The 15,498-nt window shown below is 42.8% G+C and overlaps 2 protein-coding genes across 3 annotated transcripts in view; one reads left to right on the forward strand and one right to left on the reverse strand.

Moving 5' to 3' along the window:
* The window catches only part of LIFR (LIF receptor subunit alpha), a 53,684-nt gene extending 46,021 nt beyond the window's left edge, over nt 1–7,663 (forward strand). For both annotated transcript variants that reach the window (XM_030968302.1, XM_030968303.1), the window contains exon 20: nt 229–7,663. In XM_030968302.1, coding sequence (XP_030824162.1) covers nt 229–867 — 639 coding nt within the window. In that variant the 3' untranslated portion in view covers nt 868–7,663. The remainder of the gene's footprint in view (nt 1–228) is intronic.
* A 5,348-nt stretch (nt 7,664–13,011) lies between these two features.
* The window catches only part of EGFLAM (EGF like, fibronectin type III and laminin G domains), a 75,598-nt gene continuing 73,111 nt past the window's right edge, over nt 13,012–15,498 (reverse strand). The window contains exons 22-23 of the mRNA XM_030969141.1: nt 14,604–14,707; nt 13,012–14,088 (exon numbers count right to left, since the gene is read on the reverse strand). Coding sequence (XP_030825001.1) covers nt 13,934–14,088; nt 14,604–14,707 — 259 coding nt within the window. The 3' untranslated portion in view covers nt 13,012–13,933. The remainder of the gene's footprint in view (nt 14,089–14,603; nt 14,708–15,498) is intronic.

Raw genomic sequence — 15,498 nt, forward strand, 5'->3', positions numbered from 1 at the left:
TGCAAGATCTCAAGTCTCGTTAATTTGCATAAAATACTTCTAACATTTACAGGAATGTGAGCCAGAAAATGATAAGCACTTTTTTCTTTTTAATGTATTGTACTAATGGCTGTGGGATGAGTACAATCCACAAGCCACCAAACTGCTGTAATTTCAGCAACTTGTTGCTTTCACATTTTCCAGATCTTTTAGCTTAGTGTCTCCCCCTTCTCCTTTTTTTCATTTCAGGGGAATAAGACACTTAAAACACTGGAAATGAACCCGTGCACCCCCAATAGTGTTGAAGTGGTGGAAACACAGTCCACAGCTCCAAAGATTGAAGACACAGAGATGATGTCCCCAGCAGCAGAGACCACTGTGCCTGAAGATGGTTCTGACTCAGAAATGGAAAACCACATTGTTGTCTCCTACTGCCCCCCTATCATTGAAGAGGAGATCTCAAATCCCCCTACAGATGAAGCTGGGGGGTCATCTCAGGTGGTTTACATTGACATCCAGTCGATGTATCAGCCTCAAATTAAACCAGAGGAGGAGCCAGAAATAGACTTAGTGACTACAGCAGGCTATAAGCCACAAATGCAGCTCTCTATCAGTGCTCTGAAAATAGAGGGCCATTCACCTGTGGAGGAAGAATTGGATAAAACTGCAGGTTACAGACCTCAAGCAAACACAAACGCGTGGAACATGGGCACTCCAGACTCTCCTGGATCAGTTGAAAGCAACAATGAAAATGCATCTTTTGGGAGCCCATGTTCAATTAATTCCCGACAGTTTCTGCTTCCCCCAAAAGATGATGAAGACTCTCCTAAACCCATTAACACAGGGTGGTCCTTCACACACTTTTTTCAGAACAAACCAAATGATTAACAGTGAGTCCTCATTGCACGTGAACCTGCCTTCTGAATAAGCTTTTATGCCTGGTATTGTTAAGAAAGGAAGAAGAAAAGTGCAAAAGGCATGAATTATTCTTGGAGACAGTCAGCAGAAGTTCTTGTGAGCTGAATGTTACCGCACTTAAGTTAGTCAAAGTGTTAATATTCCATTGTAATAGAGGCTGAGAGGCCAAAATTATAGCAATTTAGTTATTACTCTAGTAAAATATATTGGATGTAAGGGGGTTTGAATTTACAGCCCCTGATAATTATAGTCAAAGAACTCTGCCTGCCTTCACACAGTGCTCCAAGATAAACATGGTCTCATGCAATTTATAACTTGGAAAGATTGCTTTGCTTTGTTGTAGTTGTTCTCAACCATGCAGACTCAAATGATGCAGCGCCAACAGATTTCCTTACTGAAGGTTTAATTTATAGCAAATCTCAGCCTAAGACTTGGAAACAATGTGGTTGGAAACTGTTGAGATCTTTTACCTAGTTATAAACAATGAACAAATGAGAGTGCTATTTTTTTTTCTTCTCCTGTATGGAAGGTTATTGTCACTGTTTAACACTTACAAAGCAATGGCCATTCAAATCTGTTGCTTTTTGACTAGACACTAATTTCTGTACCTACTGTACAATGTTTATTAAATGTTTGACTCAGGGGTACAAACTTGGGGAAAAGAAGTGTAACACTGATTGAAACCTCAACAAGAACTGCATAAAGTTTAAAACTTCCTTTTTTTAAAAAATACCTTAGAATGCTCTATATTTTTTCTATCTTTTGGTTAAAGAGTTAATCTTGCCTAATGTATTGCACTAATACATTTTGTATTTCATAGCTTCTGCTCCAGATGTCCTGCTTTGAAGTGGTACAGTAGTCCATTCACCCTCAGTGTTTAGCAGTCTTTGCACTATGCAGTAATGTAAGTCATGGGGAAATCTCTGTCTACTCACCTTAGCTGCTGAAGCAGTTTGGCACATGAAATTAGAGGTAGTAGGACTAGGTCCTTGAGGAGAAATTGCTTTTTGGATGGTCTTTATTGTATTAGCTTTGTATTACCTGCTGCCTGACCTTTGATCTTATGTGTCAACCCAACAGGACCTTCTATACAAATCCTACCTGGGAGTACAAGGTAGGATTTCTCTAGTGGCAGGGAGAAACCCAGGGAGGTTTTAGTGCCGCTTAATTCTACCTCTCCTTTACCAGATATGTGATGCAAAGAAAGCTTAAATTATGTACATTTGTGTGCTTAAAGGAGTGTTTAAAACAATCATCTTTTAAAATGCTTGTTTTCCCATGTGCATCTCTAGGCAACTGTAACTGTAACATTTCACTGTGTAAATTTCAGGCTGTGGCATACATAAATTTCACTAGCTTACAGGAGAAACTTTTGAGAAATTTACCTGTTTCTTGCTGTAAAACAGTGGGGTGGCATCAAATGTTAAAAGACCTTGATCAAAGAGGGTCTCCATAAAGTTCTAACCAATTTTTTTATTAATCTTCATTTCCTTAGCTACTGGGCTTTGTTTGGGGTTTGGATTGTTGTTTGGTTTTGGGGTTTTTTTTAATAAATAATACACGGGAATGGTTTTCTAAAGAAAACAGATAAGGAGACTGAATTGGCTAGGCTGCTAGTTGTAAAGGTGTGAGAGTAGACTGGGAAGATGACTTGACAGACATGTGGTCTCCAAACCACATGATCTGGCCATCAAAATAAAACCAAGCATAAGGTTAAACCTAATCACAGCAATGGGTGGTTCAGTTTCAGAGGCTGGCATGTCTCTGCTGGCATGTCTCTGTCACTTTCATTCTCTCCACAGAGTGAAAGTGTAGAGGTGTTTCAGAGCTGACAAAAAGGCAAAGCACTAAATAGTTACCATAATAGGTAACAGCCTCCTGCGTGTGCCTCCCGGGCTAGTGAGCTGTGAAGTAGTAAAAAACAGATGAGTCTGCAGGTCTGGCAGAGTGCAAGGTGTCTCTGAAAGGACAGAAAGTGCACAAAGGATTCATCTGTTGAGTCTTTGAGTTAGCAGGGCTGCACGTGGAAACTCGGGCAGTGCAAAGACCTGACGTCCATTTGTGACCAAGTATCAGCGCAAGAGAGATGTCATAGCATATTACTTAGAGCATTAAACTAACACATGAAAGGAAGCAGTTAAGCCCTTTGTGACTGATAGCTGGGAGGATGCTAAATCCTAATAGTAGCAACTGTTTTTCATAATTATTGTTTTTTAGAGTATTTCTTTTCACTAGTGTAAATTTGGCTTAATGTGTCCATCTCCTGAGATGAATTTTAGCTTTTGCTGCTATATGCTTTTAATTGAAAGCAGATGATGTCATGGACAGCGTGTATGGGTAGTGGTTAGGGGGTTTTTTGTTTTATAGAGCAGATTCTCAGTACAGAGGAGCAATCAGTATTGTATGGTGATCCAACTGGAAAAAAAAAACCCCTCTGTAGCAGAACAGCTGACCATGAAGAATAACTGTGCTTTTCATATGGCTGTGTATTGCAAGAAACAAAATCAAACAGCCATTTGAGAGTACTAGCAATTTTTAATTTGTAGACTGGAAATCAAGGCAGCTGCAGAGAACACACGGAGCTCTCACAGGAAGCTGTTTAGGAGGACCATTGTCAGTGTTCATACGGTGAATCACTTACATGTAAGCATCACATACTCAGGTTTCCCAGTGCGCTGCTCCTCCTATTCAGTAAAGACAACAACATTTTAAATTGCTTCATTTCTTAGTGATTAGGTAAGGAAAAGCTCCACAAATGTATGTTCTGCCTCCATGTTGATCTTATAAACTCCCTCTGACCTAGTTATTAATCTCTTTTTTTTTTTCTAATTCTTGACTATATATCTGGTGTTCTGACTTTCAGGATGCAGGTCAGAAAGGTCCTTTAACAGCAATGGCTTCAGTAAGAAGAGTGGGGCAGATGTGGGAGAGACACAAGCTTGTGCAGTATCTGTAGTGTCATTGTCACTTAATGCTGATGAGCCAGTAAACAGTTGTCATTCCAGCACCTGAAAGATCAGCTGCTTCACCTCTGTGGTTTCCTTTGAGCCTATTCAGTGCTGCCTTTCAATTGCCTATCTCAGATCTTCAGCAGTGAATTCAGATTCGTAGGGAGAGGTGGTCTGCTAATGTGATCAGCCACCCCTAGGTACATGGAGCAGTAGGGATGAATGACCAGGACAGTCAGGGAACAGACTTGCTTTGTGAGCCCAAGTGCCATGTTAAACCAGTGAAGCATCTTTAGGAATGTCTTTGAACCAAATACTCTTTTCAAAGCATGGTGCTCTCTCCTAGCCTCTAAATGCTTTGATAACAGTTGTAAGTTTCAGAGGGGATCAGATTTTTTGTACTAGTGCCTTCTAGCTTCCTGATGAGCCTCTTCGGACAAGTTTTTTTTCTGAAAAATATCTTAGGAATCCTAAAGTTTAAACAGCATTTCCTTACCATCCTTTTGTGAAAAATCTTACCCTTTATTAAACATTTATTTTTAGTTCTTTTGCCTGTTTACTTCATTATTAGAAGAGTAGAAAGTGCAGCTTTAAAAAAAAATCTAAAAATAACCAAACAAAAAGCAAAATCCAACAACTTGCAGAAGGGATATGACCAGAAGGGATTGTGTCATGCCTAACTTCAGTCCTCCAGGATCAGTGTTTGGAGATGTAGGGTATTGATGCCAAGCAGTTGCTTTCTGAAGAAAGTCGTCGGTTCTGCTGCTTTTTATTTTTGAGCCATGCCTGTCATATGTGACAATTTAAGTTTTGTAATGGGTTTTTGTACTGTTCACTGTACGTGTGGAACATCAGTCACATTTGTTTTATCATTGTGCACTCTCCTATTTGACACATTCATTATTTTTGGTTTTTTGACATGCCCAAGATGCGGGATCTCACGCTTGCGTTAGATTTTGGGATGGTAGATCTGCATGTGATATACCTCACAGAACTACTAATTAATATATCAACAAAATAGTAAGCTAATATTACAGGCAGGCAGTGAATTACCTCCCCTGCTATGCAGTGGCTGTATAGGCAGACCTAGAACCCGAAAACTGACATTTGCTGTCTTTATTATCTCTAGTTGCTGCTTTCATGGGTAAACCATTTCCAAAGGGAGCCAGTCACTGTGCTGCTTGTCATGGAACAACTGGCAGATGCACCACGTTTGTTCATCCTTGGTTTGTGTGGGGGACCAGAACTTGACTTTGCTAGGAATGTGGCAGCAGCACACTCCTGCTGACCTCGAGCTTTAGGCTGCTCTGAAGAGGCATTTTCAAGTCACCTTTTTATGTTGTTGTTGATAGGTTCAGTTGGGTAAAGCTGAGTGCTGTGGTGTTTCCTGTGATCATGAGTTCACCCAGTTGAACATGAATAGGAGCAAAAAGGAAAGCGATTGGGTGCACTGGAGAGAGAAGGTGATTACACATCACTCTGAAAAGGCAATGATAAATTGTGTGCTCTGTTTTTAAATAAATACTGCTTTGTAAATAGAATGCTTGTATCCCTACAAGTAGATAGAAATATAGTAAAATAATTTGACAGATATTAGAAAAATGTAACATTTAGAGAATGAGATTGCTAACAAGGCTCTGTGTACCATGAATCTATGAAGAGCTTCCCTTGTAAATGACATCTTATGTTCTGCCACAGACTTTGATGAAGACTTCAGTGCAAATGACATTTAATATTTATAACACTAGGTCCTAACCCTTTACGCACACATGTGCTTGCATCTTCATGTGCCTAGGTGCATATGGCAGAGGAAGTCGGCTTACAATTGCCAAAGCGATTTTTTTGAAGACCTGTACATGCATATATACCTTCTGAGACAGTTTTGTCTAGAGGAAGCTGTCTTGTGCTCCTCCCAACACACTTTGCAACACTTGTGGTGCTTGCATTAAATGGTGCCCTCTGTGGATGATGCTCAAAGATGCTGTTGGCTGTTGGCAGTATTTGTTGGCTTTTTCCCCTTGTCTATTCCTTAGCCAGCCTGGAAACACAGTACCAGACCCCACATGCTAGACAAGGATTTAGAAGTGTTTAAGTGTTTTATTCCCTTATGTTTAAGACTGTCTTAGATATCTTGTTAGGAGCTGTAAAATAGTTTCTTCCACCACAATTTTCTTTCCCCTCCCCCATTTATATAACTCTGGATTTTTCCCAGTGTTTCTCAGATAACCAGTGTTTGTTTCCTTTTAGCATGTTATACAAACAAACCTCAGATGATATTGGCAGGCTTTCTGTAACTTTATAAGTTGTCCCAGTGTGCATGACAATACTTCTCCCCCACAAAAACATCTATTAATTCCTTCTGCTTTTACAACTGAAACAAAAAAAAAAAAAACTCAAGAGGACTTCTGAGTTTTGGAGGGCAGGGGCTCAGTACCCCCATGCAGGTGAGCTGGTCTAATGGCAGGGTGTCTCATGAGAGGTTGGGGTTAATCCCTCTCCAGTCTCACTCTCTTCTTGTGACAGCACTGTCCAGGTGACTTTGTAGTGCACCAGAGCAGATGAAATCCTTGGTTTTCAGTTTGATACCTAACAAAATCTCTAGGACAGTCCCAAATCTGCATTTTGACTGAAAGCAAGCTTCAGTGGAGATTTATGGACAACTTCCACTAGAAGGGTCAATACCTTTGCAGCTCACTTGGTCTCATGTTGTGCAAAAGGTAGTCAGTAAAACTAACCCAGGAACAAAACAAAAAGTGAAAAATTCACTTTTTCATTATTTGGATTAAGAAAGCTTTTAAAAATTAATAGCTCGAGCAGGGCAAAGTAAAATAGAAAGGTCACACCCTTTAGTAGTAATACAATAAAAAAAGAATCCTTGAACATCACTCTGTCCATGTTTTCTAAATGTGGTTCAAGAATGGCTTTGGAAACATTTTATGTTTTGATGGCATGCCAGAAGTTTGTAAAGCTGGGGATAACAAAAAGACATCTGAATCATATCATATCTGAAATCCTACTTGAAGATAACAGCAATCTGAACTTTGAGCCTGTTGTGGCACACAAAACATTAGAACTGGTGGAATCATACAGGTCACCTGAAGAAAACACACAACATTGTACTATAATGCTGTAACTTTAAACATATACTGTGAATAGGTTCAATGTTTTTTTTAGCTCTTTTTATACCATATTTTTTACAGCATAAATAATTTGCTTAGAGGTGTTTTTTATGTTCTGTTTTTATGAAGATTTTAATGGACTTTTGTTTAATACTAGTGAAAATATTGTTTGCCAATTTGACATAGTCATCTATAGAAGTTAATACTGAGAATAAATCAGTAGATTGAGCTGAAAAAATAGTCTTCATAACACACTAAATCTAATAAGTCATTCAGCATATTTTTGTTGCTGAATGATACTGAAATTTTCCAGCTTCCAAATCTACTATTGAAAAATTACTTCCTTCACAATTTTAGCAAAATCATCACAAGGCACTTTAATAAAGCTGTAGCATGCCAAGTAAAATACTGATTCAACAAAGTGTATCAATATGAAAATTTATCAGCTAAGCAGTTAAACAAATGCATGCTTAAAAAGGAAGCATGGGATCATGTTGGGGATATACTATTTCAGCGTGGCAGTTGACATTTAAGACTAACCTAACACTAAGATACAACTTTGCATACATTTTAAACCTAGTTTGCTTGCTTGATGTAACTCCTGTTGTATTGCTTGGGTGTCTAAAAGTAAGCATGTGTTTAACAATTTTGCCATAGTATTGCCATGAAATTTAATAAATATATTTTCTTACACTCTTATATGTCTTCATATTCTTTGCTTTCCTATTTATTTTTTAAGTAAGAGTTAAATTCTGCTCATGCCCCAGTACAAACAGAGTTATTTGAATTTTGTGCCAGAGTAAATAACCACAGGATCTAGCAAGCACAGCCTTGGCTTCCTGATAGGCAGAGTGGATAGTAACAAATACTCCCCAGGCAGCTTCTCCTCAGCACAACAGACCCTACCATTTCCAAGGCCAATGAAGCCCTCATGTTCTTGGTGTACAATGCAGGGACAGGAAAAAGTCCAGGTCACTTACCTGTGTCCTCCTTGGCTTGTGGCTGTAACACAGCTGGGGTTTGATGTGTGATCCCCCTGCATGCCTGGGCTGAGGGTGTGCAGACATCAGCCCCTGCAGACTCCGCATGGGGGACACCCCTGTGCTGGCATGGGGCGGCCCAGGCTGTGCACTGTGGGGCTGGTTTGGGTGGTGTAGGACACTTTCTCAGCATGCTTTGGAGGAACGGAGATGATCAGCTAATGGTCATGGGCCTTATGTTTGAGGCCATTAATGTCTTGTCATTTGTGATGTGTCTTTGTGACAGCCAAAGAATTTTGTGGCTTATCTAACCCACCTACACCTTTACTTGGGAATGACACCTGAGCTTAGCAATGTGCGTGATGACAGGTGCTGCACCACAGCACGTCACACAAAACCATCATGGCATGGTGGCATTGTGCTCTCTCCGTCTCTTTGGAGGCATCCTTGAAGGTCAGAGTCAATTCCTTGCCTCACAACAGCAGATTGGTGCATTTGGATGTGACAGCAACTGGACAGGGTGTGGGAGCTCCTCCAAGCACTGGGGAGATGTGGGATTCAGCTCTTTTAGTGGGACTGAAGAGTGTTGCTCTGAAAAGACACTTAGAGCTGTGGGAAGGAGGGAAGGCTTGATTGTTTCAAAAGTGAAACCCACAGCTGTCTTCTCCAGCCCTGCTACTGCTCTGGTCAGAGCAGGGACACCAGGGAAGAGCTCCAGACAGATCTTGCTCCATCATCTGTGTCTCAGGTCTAAAAGAATTAACAGGATGATGGCTTTGCAGTACCTTCTGAAGATATTGCATGTGATCAGATATAGCTAATTCAATGCTTAGCAAAACCAGGTTAATCCAGCTGAGCTGTATATTTAACACAGCTCCTGTGCAGCTGGAATGAGTAGATACAATCATCATGGAGACCACACAGCAGCAGCAGCAGCAGAGGACCATGAAAACAGGAGTTTTTTTGCAGGGACCATGAACTGTGCCATATGTCACCATCACACTGAGAGTGGAGAGAGGGAGTCAGACCATCCATGTTTTCTGGCTGGTTCCAGCACACACCCTTATCTTCTGTTTGACTCTCCCTGTGCTGCCAGTGCTGGTTGCTCCCAATGTGGCATCAAAGTACACACTCCCCTGGATCTGCAACCACAGAAAGCTTCTCTCAATACATAAATAAAGCTTAAAGTCCCTCTCTATGAAACATTTGTTACCTATTAAAAAAAAAAATCTGTGTTTTGGTAAGAACAATCAGTTCAAATGAAAGCTGCCTAAACATGATGATAAATGGGTGATTCCATTTTTGAATTCTGCTTTGCTGACACCAAAACTAAAAATTGTAGAGAGGAAAAAAAAATGGAAGCAAGTGAAATGGTAAAGAAAATATTAGATATTGCTCCTTCCATGTTTTCCAAAGACAGAAAAAATTTAGGAAAATTCTGCCATGTCCACAAAAAGTGATGATGTAGGCTGCCACTACTGCCAATAGAAAGTATTTAAGAGTCTGCAAAATAAAAAATTACTTGGAAAGCTGCTGTTTTGTGAGACAGAACAAGGAGTGTCCGTGCTCTGCAGCTCTATTTCTTCCATGCTTCTCCATATATCTCAGTAACAAAAAGTGCTGGAAAACATGGCCTGTGGGGATGGTGTTGAAAGAACTGGCACGGTTGTTTTCCTAGAAAGAAAGACTCAGGGAAGATTTAAAAAGAAAGAGTAGGGAAAGAGGAACAATGTCATCTTTGTCTTAGTGCACAATGAACAAAGGAAAATGCTGTGACAGTGAATGGATATTCAAAAGAAATCAGGGCAGTCGGTCACAGCACTGCCAGGCAGTCTCCATCACAAGGGGCTTGACAAGTGGGCACTCACAGATGAGCGAGTTCTGTCCACAGGGACAGAAAGCCAGGACCTTGCAGAGCTGCAGTGACCACAGGTGCTGGCACCAGGCTGTAATTCATGAGTGAAATGCCTAAGTGCAGAATCAAGGGCACAACATCACAGTGGCCACAATGACTCAAACCAATGAAAAATGGAGTGGGAGAGAGTTGGGGAAGGGGAACACCCCCACTCCACCCCCACCACCGAAGAAATTGAATGATGATAAAAGATATATCTGCTGATGGGATGTGGCTGTTGCTCTCCCTGAGTAAACCACGACTGTACTCCTTTAAAGTGAGGAGATTTTCCCCTTGAGGGGTGATGCTGTCGTGGAGGCAGCTGCACATGCAGAGCTGAAACAATACATTTTCCACCCAGCTTATTTTGCCATGCAAACAGAATGAAAACTTCTTCTCAAAAGGAAAGCCTGGCTGACAAAATAGCAACTTTTACAATAGGCAGCTATTGCAGGGCAATACTCCATCCAGGGAATGGGCAACATCCCAACCCTGGCAGCCCCCTCCTCCTCCTCTTCACTCTTCTGCTCCCTGGGGCCAAGCTGGGAGGACTGGGATGGAAATGAGCTCCAGCTGACCCAGGACAAACCAGTGCAGCAAGGATTTTCCAACCATAGGGAGCATTGCTAAGTCTTATCTGGCTTTGGAACCCCTTGACTTGCTTTCTTTTTCTTTTATTCTTATTTTCCTTTAGGATGAAGCAGATTAAACCTAACTGCTGATTCCTAGCAGCTGGTTCTCATGGAGATGGAGGAGTAGTGGAGAGCAGCAAGACACATTTTGCCCTGGGCAGAGTGAGGGGCAGGAAGCAGCTCTGGCCAGCAGCCAGTGCTCAGCACAAAGCCTGGCTCAGCCCACCAAAGCTGGCATCAAGGCAGGTGTTCAGCCCTACTAAGTGGAGTGTTACATGTTTTGAGAATAATGTAGAAAACTAGTAAGAAAAATAAGAGCTGCAGTTTAAGGAGGGAGATTAAATTGCAAAGAGAGGTACAAGCTCTTGTGGCTGCTGCCTTCTCTGCTGGTTTGCTCAGGTAACTGCAGCAAAAGGGACAAGGCTCCAACTGGCAGGAACTTACCCTCTTCAGCACTGGGGTCATGCCTTGCATCTGAGTCAGCCCAAGCAATGAGTAATGCAACTAATAAACATTCCTGGAGACAGCGAGCAGCACATGCAGGCCAGTTCCTGGGAAAATGACTAATCACTCTGCCATTCACTGTCCACCTTTCCCTTCTCCTTCCCTGACCCAGCCGTCACTGGGGAGGGTGACAGAGGGTGAGAGGGGCAGAGCCTCCACATGCGGTCAGATGTTCCTGATTTTCTGGTATCTGTCTCCTGTTCAGCCCTTGAAGTGGAAACCCATGCCCAAGCTTTACAGGAAGAGTGGAGACATACAAGAGGGATGTTTCTCAAACTGTCTTTAAAAGGGTGCAGACAGGATCTTTTTTTTAATGATTTAAACCTCCCAGCATCTTTGCTATTCACGCCCCCACCGCCGCCAGCTAGTACCACTGCAGCTGCGCTGCTCCTGCCCAGCCTGCGCAGCTGCGCTGCTCCTGCCCAGCCTGCACCGCTGCAGCTGCGCTGCTCCTGCCCAGCCTGCACCGCTGCACGGTGATGTCACCAGCCCCGAATTCCCACGTGCTGATAGGCAGAGTTGGAAACAGGCATTTGGGAAGCCTTCTTTTTCCACAACTACTACAGAGGTATTTCCTACCCACGCCCCTCCCTGCCCGACATTTCAGAAGAGCTGCTTTTGTTTTGGAGAAGCACCACCTCGTACCAGAGCACCCGGTATTCTGCAGTAAATTATCTTAAAATAGAGACCTCTCCCACCAGATGTTTGTCTTGGAGCTGGTCTCCAAACTGTGACAGAAACAAAACGATGGGAAAGGCAAGGCACAGAGCAGAGGATGATGCTGTTTGTGGACCATGGTAGAGCCCCATCCACACCAGCCCAGCACGTCCAGAGGATATGGGGCACAGCCAGTCAAATCTCCCTACTCTGTGCCAGGTCAGGACAGGTCACTAGCATCTGGAAAACCCCTCAAGCTCATAAGATGTGAATTTTCCCTCTCACGCAGCCAGCAGCTTAGACACGACCCAAGGCTGTGTCAGGCCACTCCCACAGGGCTACACTGAGTAGACAGAAAAATCTTCAGCCTCCAGAAATTTTAGTTTTCACTCTTTTTTCCAACTCTACACATTTTCGTTTTATATCCCAAGGCATCCAATTCCATTTACTTTAGTTTCAAAGGCACATCTTGATCTGGTATACTTTATCATGCTTTTTCCCAGCCACAGAGGGTTTCTCCTTCCCCATGGGGCTCCCAAGCTAAACAAAACTGCTTCTCCTGGGAGGAGAGCCATGAGTGTCTCCAGTTCCTCTGCAAACTGCCTGTGTCTTCTACAGACTTTTTTCCTGAAGTATCATTTGAACATGGGGCAGAGCACAGGTGCACATCACATGATGGCACCACCACTGCCATTTTCCTTTTATTTTTTGTTTGTAATAAGTGCCTCACTTGTTTTTGACCACTGCTATCTTAAGGAGCACAAGATCTTTCATCTAAGAGATCAGGGTGTCCCTTTGGCATGCAGGACCGGAGCTGGGGTATCCTTGGCAGGAATTTGTCTGTACCATTATCTAGGTGTAGGTATAGGTGGGATGAATCTAGGCAATGTGTGTGAGCTCTCAGGGGGCCAGGAGCACTCTGAGGACACTAAAAATGCAGCAGAAACCTCCTCACATCCATTGCTTTCACCACATCAGGTCCTTTCAGCTCACAGGCATTCATATGAGCCTGTGCCCCTGAGGAAGTCTGTGGCTCCCCTGCCACAGGCACGTGGCAGGCTGTGGGGTGCCCTGCTGCATGGCTGGTCTCTCTTCCTCCCTCAGCCCTTGCACAGGCTCGCTCATCCACTTTGAACAGAGAATTAAGGAAGAAAAATCTCCAAGTTATGAAATTCTGAACCACTCTTTCAGTGTCTCAACAGCACTCTGTTTACTTGCTTAAATTATACTTTGGCAATCAAGGTTGCATAAGTGCTGGTCCAGTGCCTAGAAAACATAACATTTTAAGAGGACTGTGACCTACCAAGGTCTCTTGCAATAGCTTTTCTCATTTTTCTTAAAAAAAATTTATAATACCACAGTAGCAAGTATTTGCTCTTTTTTTTTTCCTAATCTTTTAATCTGTTTAAGACAGGAAAGCTTCATAATGTACAATTTTAATCTGTCAAAATTTACAGAACAAAAAGAGTCAAATGTAAAACTGGTCATAACTCACAAATATCCCCATTAAAACTGTATAATACAGACATTAAGCCACAGGTCACTTTTCTATTTTTATGAAAGTGTGCAAAGAGCTAATTGTATAGTACATGTAGATGTTAAAAGTGATGCCTTGTAAGCAGGTCTGCTGCTGCTATAAAAAATAGACAAGTATAAAATTACTTCTACAAAATTGGTTCATTTCTTTGTTGCTTGTAATAAAAAAGTAGACTTGTAAGAACTTTCCTCCTTAACAAACAACAATATTTTGAAACCAGTCATTGTAACTGTTATCCTGCTACACAGGATGAAACATAATTTAGCTAAATCAGAGAGTGGTAGGGAGAACTGCTTGTTCCAGGACCCACATGTGAATGCAGGAATATGCTGCCCGATGGTGTATTTGTTAAACAGCACAGTCACTGTATCACTGCAGGGTGGGATGATTGCAGGTGTTTCAAGATTGCTTCCTCTGATACTACAAAAGATAACCTAAGGACCACAAAGCACAGTCACTGAGCTACTCGTAACATCACACTTTGCCTTTGCACGGATGCACAACCTTTAGCACTCACTAAACACTTAAGGGATAGGGGGCACGGTTCATACACAAAATGCTTGGTTTCATTTGGACAGGAAAGGAGAGGGAATGAGAGGGGGAAAATGTTCTTTTTCCTTTTCCTTGTTCTTGGGTTTCCCTTTGGCTGTGTCACCTTCCCAGGCGGCCAGCACGGTGCGGCTGCACAGGACGGTGTCAGCCAGCTCCCGCTCAGCCGCACACGCACGCACACGACGGGTCCTCAGCACCGGGAGCCCTCTCTTGTCACTTGGTCCCACACGTGTTGATGTTCTTCCCGTTGGCAGCATCCTCCACCAGCGAGATGTGGTAGTCAGTGGAGAGGGTGAGGTGGGAGATGCAGCCCACCAGCCCCCGCAGGTACTGCCGGTTCGTGTGCAGGGCGATTTCCTTCATGCCCCCTGCGGGAAAGGCAGCTCTCAGAAACCCCTCCTCACCAGCACGGGCCTCTGCTCCTGCTTGGCAGGCTGCACACCCAGCAATGCCATCCCTAGTGCCCCTCAGAAGGGAATTTTAATTTACAGGTTGCTCTGTATTGTTTCAAGTAACAATTTTAAGCACTTGAAACTACAGAGGGGATAAGCAGGAGGTAATTAATTAGGACACTAATTATTTATTCCAGAAATTGTAGCATCAGTAAGAGCTGAGTCAGCTTGTGCCCAGGTGTGGGGTTTCTAGCTGCCTCTTGCTGTTTCTCTGTGTACCTGCCAGGAGTACCACAGGGTGTCCTATAGTGCTCATCCCTTCTGATTCACATTCCCCCATCCCACTCAGAGAGGCCTCCTCACACAAAACAGGCTGTGGCAGACTGGAGGCTGCTGTGTGACACCTCCACCAGGAGCTGGACAGAGCTGGACAGCCCTGTCTTGCAGCTGACCTTGCATCTGTGTCCTGAATGCGAATAATTAGCACCCACCTACGTAGAGATCTCCATTGATATTTAACTGCCTCATCTTCCCAGGGGATTTACCGGTCCTGGCACCATAATCGTCCACGGTTACTTTGCCAGACTGTCCATCCCTGAAACAAAAAGCAAACCACTCTCGTTCATCCAGCCTACAGTCAGAAGGGAGGAGGAGCAAAGGCATTTTCCACTTGCCAGGAGACCAGAGCAACTCAGAGCTTAGCTGGGTTCATGGTGAAGGCTTGGAACTGGGAAGCCCCACAGACACAGTGTACTAAGGCCATCCAGACTTTTCAGGTCTTAGGATTTTTTAATAGATGTAAAAGACCTGCAAAGTGTGCAGGACACATTTTCGGAGTAGAAAGTGCTGGAAAATAATCAAATTGGACAGGTAGGGGACAGAGGGGATGGGCACATTCTGACCTATTGTTAAGAATCAAATGTAATGTTAAAAGTTAACAGCAAAAGCTTCAACAGCAGGGAAAAATGGGCAAGCTATGGTAAAACTTACTTTTCGGCACTTTTATTACTCACTAGAGCCATTTTACATTTGGTCAATAACAGTATTAACAGGAAAGCTACTTGATGGGTCCTAGTCTCACTGAATTTGGTAACAAGTTGTGCTGAATGTCGGACTGTGATTTCTAGGGAATCAACTTCTCATGAAGAGAGGGATGTATGCTTTCCCTGCTGGACACAGCTGCCTCCCATGAGGTAATGAGTTATAAATATGAGTTATATATACACTGCAAGATGTCTGCACCTCCTCCAAATAGAAAAACTAGGTTTACACTGTCTATGCTCCAATGCTTGTGCCAGCCCACAAAATACTCACCAGGGAATTTTAAAATGCAGACATTAAAGAAAAATACTCTTGACCGAAATGGTACGGGTTTAACAGAATGTC

Source organism: Camarhynchus parvulus, chromosome Z (genome assembly GCF_901933205.1).
Source record: "Camarhynchus parvulus chromosome Z, STF_HiC, whole genome shotgun sequence".
Lineage (NCBI taxonomy): Eukaryota > Metazoa > Chordata > Aves > Passeriformes > Thraupidae > Camarhynchus > Camarhynchus parvulus.